General features: G+C 45.8%; 1 protein-coding gene across 1 annotated transcript in view; it reads left to right on the forward strand.

Annotated features, from left to right (window-relative positions):
- The first annotated feature begins 575 nt into the window (after nucleotides 1–575).
- Nucleotides 576–11,166, forward strand: part of TNFRSF11A (tumor necrosis factor receptor superfamily, member 11a, NFKB activator) — a 26,791-nt gene continuing 16,200 nt past the window's right edge. The window contains exon 1 of the mRNA XM_010000955.1: nucleotides 576–917. Coding sequence (XP_009999257.1) covers nucleotides 576–917 — 342 coding nt within the window. The remainder of the gene's footprint in view (nucleotides 918–11,166) is intronic.

Raw genomic sequence — 11,166 nt, forward strand, 5'->3', positions numbered from 1 at the left:
GCTGCTGTATCCTTCTTCTCCTCGGCCTGGCTGCTGCCGGCGCGCAGGTGGGTGAGCCCGGGCCGGGCTGCAGGGGAGGCGGCTGCTCTTTGGTTCTTAGCTCGGAGGGGACGAAGGGGTCCGAGTCCGCGGCGTCGGGGCAGCGGCAGGACAGACAGACCTGGGCAGGACAGACCTGGGCAGGACAGAACTCGGCAGGACAGACAGACCGACAGACCTCAGCACAGCAAGGGCTGGCGGAACGACTTCGCCTTGGCTTTCTTTCCCCTCTTGGCTGTTTGGGTTGTGTTGTTGTGTTGTTTTGTTGTGTTTTGTTTCCCCCCCTTCCCCCGTGACTGCCCCCGTCTCACGAAGCTTCTCTCGCTTCTTGAAAAATCAGAACCAGCCCAAAGCTCCAAAGGGAGCCAGAGGATCTGCCAAGGGAAAACAGCCTGCTGCTGCCCAGGGCAGGGTGGGAGAGACCAGAAAATATTTGCAGTGAGGTTGTTGAGGGGTATAATTTGCATGCAGAGTAGAAGCAGGCAGACTCCACCCTGCCCTGCCGAGCAGGAGGGCACTTGTCCCTCAGACGTGGGATGAGCGCGTTCGTTCTCCACAGCCCAGATGCGGCTCTTCAGCCTCCCCGGTGGGTGCAGACCCCCTGGAGCACTGCCCACCCCCCACCCCAAGTGCTGGCAACCCCTGGGAAGGGGGGACATTGTGACCCCAGGTCAGGCTATGGGCCTTGCCCGGAGCTTCACGTGCTGCTGGTGACAGAGCCGGGAGCCAAACGCCTGTCCCAGGGCATCTGGGACAGCCCAGCCCTTGCAAGGGGAACGGTCTGGGCGAGGTTGGCCCTGCGGTTGTTTGCGGACAGAGCGAGGTCCTGGCGCAGCTCCGCGCAGGGCCGGGGGCTGGGGGGGCGGCAGGGGCTGCGGGTGGGACCCCCGCGGGCCTTCCCCTCTGCTCAGAAGGACCATTTCCTACAGCCAGCTCTTGCCGGGCCTTGTGAGTGCCATCCATTGGGTTTCCTCCAGCCCTTTACGTTTGCAGAATCTTGCTTTGCTTTTTTTTTAATTATACAGCTAAAAGCTGATTCCTCTGCCTTTGGGTTATTTAAGCCCTTCTAGACTTGCAGACTGTTTGCAAGTCCCATGCTACAGGTGCTTTATTTTCTCCATTAAGCAATGTTTGGCACCCTCGCTGCCATTTGTACCTCTTCCTTTTGAACTTTTAGTGTTTCTCTGTGTCTCATTGTTCTTGATTAGCTGTGTCATTTTAAGTGCTTCCCATAACACAGTGCTATGTCTGGAGTGTGGCTGGGATCCCTGAGAGCAAGGTGCAGCTTCAAGGAAAACAACAAAAAGAGATTAAAAAACCAAACCAAAACAAAAAACCCTCTGCTATCTACAGCTTACAATTTAATGTCTGACTGCATAGTCCTGAGAGCCTTTCCTCTGGGTCCCTGGTCCTAAATATGTTGCCTAAAACCACACCAGCCTTTTTTTCCCTTCTAAAACATGTGTTTCGTTCTGTCCACCCTGGGTCCTTAGGCTTCTCTTAAATCGCTGCTTTTCAGGTGTTCTCCATATGCATATGAAAGAGCCTGCCTACTTTGAATGTGATTTTTACTCCATGGCTTTTAGGTGGTTTGTCCAATTCCTCAGTATCCCCTGTGTCTGTCTTTTTTGGTCTTTACTTTTTCTGCCATAGTGATTGGGACCATGATCAATGAAGCATAAGAAGACCTCAGTGTTCTTTGAACTTTTGCTTCAGGTCATTAACCATGACATATTTGCTTCCTTCTGGAGCCATTTGGGTTTGGGGCAGTTAGTTGTTCCTGTTGGAATTTCCTCATTGCCTCGAGCCTGCTCAACTCTTGACCAAACCTTGGAAATTCAGATTTCCGTGCTATAGCTCCCAGCATGGTTTGGGTATCCTTGTGTAGGAGCTAGGAGGAGCTCTTTGTTATTTCTCACCTCTCAATTCATAGCCTTTCAGAGGATGCAAAACAGGAAACTTGCATTAATTTGGGTCTGATGTGTAAAGACTTTCCACTGCGTTCAACGCGTGCTTAATTCCAAGTCTCGTAAGTGGTTGCACAGGGTGCAACTTCCCATAGTCTTCCCATTGCCTTGGACAAGTAGCAGTACAAAATAGTAGGGGGCTCCAGGGATGCTGTAGTGTAAGTTTACGTAGGATGAGCCATACTTTGTCGAAGAGCTTGTTAATCTAATATCCTGTTTGCAACACTAAGCAGGACCTGCAAGTTGAGAATGTGAAAGCAAGGCAAGCCTGGAGAGATGCTGCTGCCATCCAGCTTTTCAGGTTCTCCTTTGCTCAACTGATTTGAACAGTGGGCTTTTTAAGAGTGATGTTTTCTGATGGAACAAACTGAGAGAGTGTGTGTGGAAGGGCTGAAGTTTATCTGATGCACTTGTGTTAAAGTCTGTGATAAGTTGGGGTAATGGTAGGGCAGTGATATTTGCAATGTATTTCTTGCGAAGAAGAAGAAACAATTGCAAATGTAAAAGTTACTGAGTACTCATGATTCTGCTGAGAATAGATGTGATCATCATCATCATTTTCACCAAAGAGGAAGCAGGAACAGAGAATTCGTGACTTGTTCTAGGTCACACACTGAATGTGGAGCAGAAATGCTGAGAGCAGAGCTCAACCCTCCTTGTCTTGTGCTTTAGTAACAAGATGATCTTTCCAAGTGATTAGTCTTGGGTGGCTGTTGGAGGACACAGAATTTTACCTTCTTAGGCATGAATTGTCAGATCCCTTTCCTTGCTTCACACTGGTGAAGAACATGTTTCTATCAGATGGGAGTTAAAACCTATGAGAATGTGCATTTCCAAAATGCAATAAACCAGTTGCCTGGTTTACTCTTCACCTTGTGCAGCAATGCCATGGGTTATTCCACTTCTTCATAGTATAGAGAAAGTTTGCTCACTGCAAGCATCTGGAATTCTTTGTAAGATAGAAAAAAATCGGCGGAAGTACAGACTGTCTTTTAACTTTCTAAAATACAAGTCTTTATAACAAGGGGAGGGGGGATTGGAAGAGCATAAAAATGTCCATGCTGTGTTTTATTTACCATGGGCTCTCCTGGTTCAGTATTCTTGTTGTGATCAGGGTCAAAGGAATCACTCAGTAGAGCAAAACTGCTACAGTATCTGATCATCTAAACTAGTGGATTTATTCTGTTGTTATCAACAAGGGATTCAAAGTTACTTTAATTCAAATAGTTCACTTGTCAGAATGCCCTTGCAGGAACCATTCCTGCAAGGGAAACCAGAAGGTTTTTCATTGCTTTGCAGTTTCCCCTCAGAACATGTGACAAATCTTAAAGCGCCTCATATAAAAGGAATATAATGCATTTAAGACTGAACCAATCCACAATTTAAGAAACCTCTGCCACTTCTCTTTTCATGTCAAGCATCATCTTTCTGATGTAATTTCTTCTTTCCCACAAATGGGACCAAAACAAACCTTTACCACATTTCACAAGTCAGTAGAATTCAAAGCTTATCGGCCAACTCGGGGTACTGACCAGTGTCATTTATGGCACAGAGCTTTCTTCATGCTGTGCCAGAAGAAAACAAAAAAACAGGTCAAGCAGAGAGATTAACTGTGGTTAAGGATCTGTTTCTGTTGAGTGTAACAGTCATCCCAAGTACCCTCAAGCTCAGATAAGTGGGATGGAATTTGACTGATCCGCAAGAATCATTACAGGACAGCAAAAGGGATGTGTGCTTAACTACAATGTAGAAAAATCACAAAACCCTCAAAATGGTGCCCTCTGGCATTTTTATCTTAAATACACCTATTTAGAGGTATCATATTTGAGTCACTTTGCTCTGTTTATCCCTCTGTGCCTTGGAGTTCAAGCAGTAGAAAACTCTGCTGTACTAGGTACATGTGTAGAAGCCACAAAAAGGTAACCCCTGTCTCAGGGCTGTCCTCCTCCTGCTCCTAACCAAGTTCCTCTCTGTATGAACAGATCTCCAGGAGATGTTTGTGGTGACCAGAACCAGGAGGTTCCTGCCACCACATGCTGTGACCACAGCTTCCAGACCTCCTCCCGTCCTGTGCCCTGCGCTGCAAGGGGCAGCTCTGCAGCACAAAGGCTGCTGGACACTCGGAGGGGGCAGTTGCTGCAGATGCTGATTTAGCTTAGTGGAGGTGGACAGTGGGGAGAAGAAGGAAATTGAAACGGCTCATTCATCACATCTTCAGCTTCAACTGTGCTTCTCTCACAGGCTGCCCCTTCCTTTCAATGGAAATTCAGCTTGCCAGGCTTCTGCTGCAGCTGCTCACCCTCTGGTTTAAGTGCGCACTGGTTGGCTTTGCCTGCATGGAGAAGCAGCTGGACTGAGAATGGTTCATTATTACTGACAGAAAATGCAAAAGCAAATATTTGTGCATTGTAAATGCAATATAAAAATGAAGTGCTGTTTAACCAGGTTGCACTATGGACTTGGGTAGGCCTCAGTGTATAACACAATAGCCTGCCTGCAAAAACTTGCCCCTTTTTATGACTTACTCTTCCTTGAAAATGGTCCAAAGTTTATGCAGGAGAGGACAGACTGGTATTGGACCTTCACAAGATGAAGCAGTGATGGCTGAAAGTGTCAGGGTGATCTGCTGTTGTGTCTACTCCATGGCAGCAGGGTTTAGTGTGACACTTCAGCTCTGGGGAAATGCAAGTTTCCTATTTTTAATTTGTGTGCTACTGCAGTGTGCAGTCGAATTTGTGATGTGGTGCCTTGCAGAGGGCTCAGCACTACACCAGTGGAGCAACACTGATTTATGCCAGGCACTCCTGCACGTCCTGGTTTTTGTCCCATACCTGTGCAGCCAGCTCCACTGCTCTCCACAGTGTTTCTCTTGATTACCTTTTTTGTTTGCCTTTTCAGGGTGTGAGTTGTCTGGGCTGAGGGCTGGGCTTTTTGTTGGTGTTTGTACAGCATTTAGGGTGTCGTAGCTGCAGACAAAGCCAAAGAGTCATTAATTGCCACAGGACAGAGCACTGTCCATTTTCCACCAAAGTCACTGGAAGGTCTGCCCGTGTGGGCCCAGGAAAGGAGAATATACATCCCCCTGTCCATCTGCCATTATACAGATAGCAGCATCCAACCCTCAGCCTTATTCTCCTGGTCTTCTTTTGCCCGTGGTCCCATCAGCATCCCTGTGGCAGGAGCACATTCCCTGTTCTGCTCACCAAAATGTATTTGTGGAGGCTCCTCAGCTCTTCCCTGCCATGTCCCTGATGGAGAGGCTGGGACGGGGGCAGCGCAGTGGGCAAGCAGAGAGCAGAGACATAGAGCTGCCTCTTGCCTCTGCAGAACCTTTTGCCTGCTCCTCTCTTGAAATCTAGATAAAAGAGACCAGGAAAGGCTGTGTTTGGTAAGAGAGCCAAGCGGGCCAGTTTAATCCACCCTGCAAGAGCCAATTAGCCAAGGAGAGAGGGAAAAAAAAAAATGAGGTCATTCACCCTCACCACTTTGTGGCTACTCCAAAAGAAAAAAAGTATATGGGGTCTGTTCAAGAATGAGAAAAAAACAACATTTGTGACTGCAGATGGATGCAGAATATATTTAGTCAGTGGTCAAAGTGGAGGGAAAAGAAAAAAAATCTCATATGGAAAAAAAAATACTGTGAAGTTTTGTTAGGCAACCCGTTAATTTGGAATATAGATAGGGGAAAATGTGCTACTGGGTTCATATGGAGTCCTCAAAATTGCTTGTGTAGCATGCAAGGAAATCTATTTTGAGCATGTTATTTTGCCACAGTGAATAGTTTCGCCTTATGAGCATCATGTCCTTCAGTAACTTCTGGTTGTTCAGTAGCAAGAACAATGAGCTGATTCCTTCAATCTGCTCTCATGGGGAAAAAAAATTCTCCCCTGCAATACCAAATGTAGTAAAACAGGCTGCCTGTGGAAATAATTAAAAGCCTGTCCAAATTAGGGAGGAATATATTGACCGACTTGACTGGTCCCCAGTTCCTGGCAGAGCTGGTTCCTTGTGGTGACACCTAAAGAGTAAATGAAGGAAACCTTAGCCCAGTCCTGAGCCCTTTAATACAGATGACAATTGCTTCATGCTGGAGAAGGTGCAGATCTGATCGCGTGATTCCTATTATCACTTGTGCCAAGGCAGAAAGTCTGTGGGTGTTTCATGCATCCCTTCTGTGTGGCCATCATCCAAAGGAAGGGCTACACTTCCTATTTTTGCCTGCAGAATATTCAACATTTGTTCCATGTGTAATGCTGAAATCCAGGATAACGAAGACAAAGCAGAGCATCAGGCAGGGAAAGTAGGCTTCTTCTCTTCTCTGCAATCTTTCTCCCTCTCCCCAGCAGTTAAGCTAAGATCATAGGGTCTCACCTCACACCATAAGAGATTAGTATGTTATGTTCCACTCTGATGGCATGCTGGAAGGAAGGGGTACAGAAACAGATTTTTAAGCATGGAGGAACGTCCCCATTGAGCTCCTAATCTGGCATCTAGAAATAGCCCAGATTCATTAATTTCTTTGTTAAGACTCAACTTCAGTTGATGAAGCATAGAAAAATCATCTGATCAACTAAAATGCAAGAGGAGTGTGCTCCCCATAAATTATTGTATCTTTAGTGCCTTTGTAATTATCTTAATTAAGCATGAATGGGTATAGAGTTACTCATGGCAAGACTTACCTGGAGTAGTGAAACTATTAAGCTTTCCTATGGAGTGGTGCTTATTGCATGTGGTTAATCTAGAAAATGTTTGTCTTTATGGGCCTTTTTACAAACACATCTAGGTATTAGCTTTAGTAGTGTAATTTTACTTCAGTTTTTATTTCTGCTGGTCATGGGCTGTTGTCTTGATGTCAGGCCTTTTTGTTACATATTTTTGCTTTATTAATTTTTGGTAGGTTAAAGCATGAGGTTTTGCACCAAAGAGCAGGCAACAGGCAGATGCTGCCGACCGCCCAGCTGATGAAAATGTTAGGTGTACCCCTCTGGCTGTTATATGAAGATTACTTTGTCTCTGAGTGACGAATGCCGTGCATGTGATGGCAAGTTTTCAGCCCACAGGGGAAAGCTGGCTGATTCACATGCTCAGTTGGTAGCCGTTTCAGCCATCTATCACCTCGGTCATCTCCCATCTGATATACCTGAGCTTCCTGTCTGCCATACCCCCACTGCCCCACTGTGAGAGCAGTCAGTGCAGCACTTCTCTTTTACATCGTCTGCAGGCCAGAAATAACTCTGGTGGGTTTGAGATTGATGAATGGTCCTTCCCATTGGTGGAGCAGCACCAGTGGCTCAGGTGTTTGCTTTTTGCTATGTGCCAAAAACAAAGGCGTGAGAGGAATAGCCAGGATGGGGCTTTTACTGCTGCTTGCCTGTTTCCTGGCTGCCAGTTATGGTTTTCTCTTGACCTCTTTATTATTGGTTTTATCCCTCATGTTCCTTTGGCCTCTTTAGGTATTCAGGCTCTAGTGGGGTTTCAAGGACCTATTTTTAAGAGCGAAATAATATTTAGTTTTTAGCTGTTGCCATTTCCCGGCTATGTTTGACCACGTGGTGTTAGTTCTGTGATGTGGTTTACTGGTCACTGGAAAGTTGACATCACCAAAAGCATTTCATTCACAATCTAAGATTTTTGCCATGGATTACAGACCTGCAAGCGAATAACTGGAATTGCAAAGCTGTGACTGGTGTGGTGCTTTGGCTGAATTTTTATCAGCAGTGAAGACTGTCTATGAAGGTGCTGTTGCGTTTGGCATCCATGTGATTATGATGAAGTCTTTAACATAAGACTGCTCTTTCTCCTTAAAAACTCACAGTTGCAAATGTTTCCAGAGTTGTTCGTTACTATTATATGCCTCAGTAGAGTGTCTGAGAGCACTGGCCACAGAGCAGTGCCCATCAAGAGCCAGAATCTTTTCTTATTCTTAAATAATTTTTAGACAATCCTCTGAAGCTGGCAACGAGCTGAAGAAATCTGGTTTTTGCTTGGTGATACCACTCACCCAAATTGGGTAGAAAGCTGGAGGGCCACGTGCACACAATTGGTGTGAGAGGAGAGGGAGTGGCTCATTTCTGAAGGAGAAAAAGCAGCAGATGACCACAGAAGCCATCCTAGCTTGATACCAGGGTGATGTGCTTTGCAGGAGGTACTTCAGATCAGGAAATGTTGGTCAAAACTCAGTCCTCTTGATGAAGACAAAGCCCCAGATCCACAGAAACATGGTATTTCTGCAGCAGACAAGGCTAAGGGCCTCAAAAGCAAGTGGTTTGAAAAAAAATCAGGCTCCGAAGTACAAAGAGCATGTGGTGTGCAAGGCAGGACACACTAGTTGGCTCTCCCATAAGGAACTTTGGGTCTTCAATACTTAATTGAGAAAAAAAAAAAAGTCCTTTGCTCAGTGAAATGATGACAGATGACTTGAATGCTCTCCAGAAACAACTAAACTGAGCAAGGTGTCACCTTAAGATAGTTACCCCTTGACGTGTCCCTTTACATTTCAATTTTTGCAAAACTAAGATTATCACTAATGAGCAATCCCCATTGCGGCCTCAGGTTCTTGTCCAGAAGTGACATGGGAAAAAGTCTGCGGAAACCCCCGGGTTTGTTCTTCCAGATTTTTTCTTTTAAAGGAAAGAGGCCCATGCAACTCTATCTTCTCTGAAGTGTCTGTCTGAATATTCATCTGAGCAAGAAAGTAATTTTAGCATCCATGACACACAGCTTCTGCTGCCATCTGATTGCTCAACGGCACCAAGAATAAATATTTCCTTAAGCCTGAGAACAGGAATCTGAAGGTTGCTGGTTCCCCCTTCAGAAGCACCTGTGTGTGTGTTTTTTCAAGGGCTGAGTAACAGAGTCGTGCTTTATAGCTCTGAGTCATCAAAGCTCTCTGACCCCACAAGCACACTCTTGCTTAGCGTCCTTTTCGACAAATGGAGGGGGGAAGAAAAAGAAGCTGAAAGGGCTGCCTGCAGCTTGACACCAAAGCACAGTCCTCCTGCAAACCTTGACATGAGCATGCCTGTTTTTCCAAAGAAGTCAATGGTGATACTCTTGTGCTTAAAGGTAAGCAGGTGTTGGCATGCTTTACCAAACCGGATCCACCAAGCCCAGAAGAGGTTTGTCTTTTTTCCCTCTGGACTCTTCCCCTGTCAGATATACTTATTCTCAGGTAGTGTTAATCAAGCAGGAAAGCTGACTGTTTTCTTAGAAATTTAGGAAAACTTGTGTGCTTTGCTCACTTTTTAAGTGACAAATTAAACTTAGGACACCTAGGGCTCTTTGAAGCACTCATTTATGCATGGTGGTAGGATTTAGTGGACAGCTTCAATAGCAAGACCATTAAAGGAATGACCAGACTGGTTTTTGTCTTGTTTAATCACTTCAAAGGAGGCTGACACCTTCTTGTTCATTGAGGCCCCTTCTCTTGCTAGATAAGAGCTTGGTGTTGTGCTGATGTCCAAATCCCTCAGACCCACAGGACAGCACCCGACAAGAGGAAGGATGTTCCAGGGGTTACGGGGCAAACTTGAGATTTAGGAGGCTTGGTTTGGTTTCCTGTCACCTCCATAAAGCCAGCCGGACTCTGGCTGCAAGTTCCTCATCTGCAAAATGAATTGCACTTCCCTGTCTCAGAAGAACACTGTGGTGGGAATGCGCTGGTGACGGCCATGTGTCAGATCATCGTGCTGCTGGCAGCACAAGTCCTTCTCAGCCCCCAAGGAAGCTGCTGTACTGTTTGGCAATGAGGTGCACAGTCCCCAGGCAGTGGGTTAAACAAGGGACAACCTGTCTTCAACGGGGCTGTGCTAGAAAAAGGGCCCAAGTTCAGCTCCCACCCTAAGAAAACCCCAGGTTGCTTTTGTTTCCCTTCCTGTCCTCTCTTCTTCTAGCTTTCATGCTCAGCAGGTGCAGCCAGTCCATACTGAGCCAAAATCCCTCACCTTCATTCATTTAGGGCTTAGCACATGAATGTCCAGAGCCTTGTCTCTGTCTCGTTGGGCATAAATCAAAGGAGGCAGTATCGCAGCTCTGTGAATGCACTGGCTTGTGTGAAAAGGGGAAGGACACAGAAGAAATTACTTATTGACATAGTGTGTGGATGTACACAGCTGCAGCTGTGAGTATACTGTAACAATAGCCCTCTTTACACCATAAAGCAAGGACATATGACACAATTTCCAAGAGGTGGCAGAGCAATTAGCCTGCACCCCTAGCTCCAGCATCAGGCAATTGCTGCTTCTCCTCACACTGAATCGTGGTTCTCAGAAATTATTCCGGACCCTCTAGCTGAATGCTCTTTAGCAGATTTGCATATCCTTCCTTAAAAAGGATGACTTTGCCCTTGTTTAACACTTCAGTAATTTTGTAGTCGTCTAAAGAGGAACTATCAAACTGTGGCAAACGAGGAAGAAAAGGACGTTCTGTGACTATAGGCGAGTGACTCGACCTGTCGCTGGTCTCATCGCTTCTGTTGCCTTTTCAGATGGTTAGGAATAGGGAATCATTGACTCAAGACCTTTTGTCTGTTGCTCAGTTCTGCAGCGTCGCCTCAACCCAGTGCTGGCCAGCTTAGTGTTTCAGCAGGTGCTGCCTGAAGTGCATTACACAAAATGAGCTCCTTTGGTTACAGGAGTGTTTTCAGGGTTTCCCCTGGGACACTGAGAAGTGTCACTGCTCAGCTGCCAGGCTGGCCCAGCTTTCCCTTTCCTAGATAGCTTCTGACATTTCCAGCACTGCACGTTACCCTGTGCCCCTCCTGGGAAGAGCTGCACTAAACAAAATGCAATGCTTGTTCCAAAAAAAGTGTAATGTAATAATAAGAAAGGTACTGCTAATAAAAGCAAAGAAAAAGACAAGGAAACAGTGAGACAATTGAAGATTTCTTCCATGACTAGATTCTTAATTTGTCCTGGGATTGCTGTAATGATTAAAAAATTGCTGTAAGTTGTTTCTAACCTGCAAAACCTCAAGACCTCTGACTTGAGGTACTTGCTCTGTTCCAGGCACAGCTTGCACAGTTTTGATAAACACAAATTGTGCATCAGCCCATGGCTCAAACTCTAAGCCAAAAGGTAGTGCTGTAAAGAACAATTTCAATCTTTTTAGTCATCTTTAAGTTACAAGACTCTTCCCAGCATTAAAAGAAAACAAGGTGCTT

The sequence above is a fragment of the Chaetura pelagica genome, unplaced genomic scaffold (genome assembly GCF_000747805.2).
Source record: "Chaetura pelagica isolate M959 unplaced genomic scaffold, ChaPel_1.0 scaffold104, whole genome shotgun sequence".
Lineage (NCBI taxonomy): Eukaryota > Metazoa > Chordata > Aves > Apodiformes > Apodidae > Chaetura > Chaetura pelagica.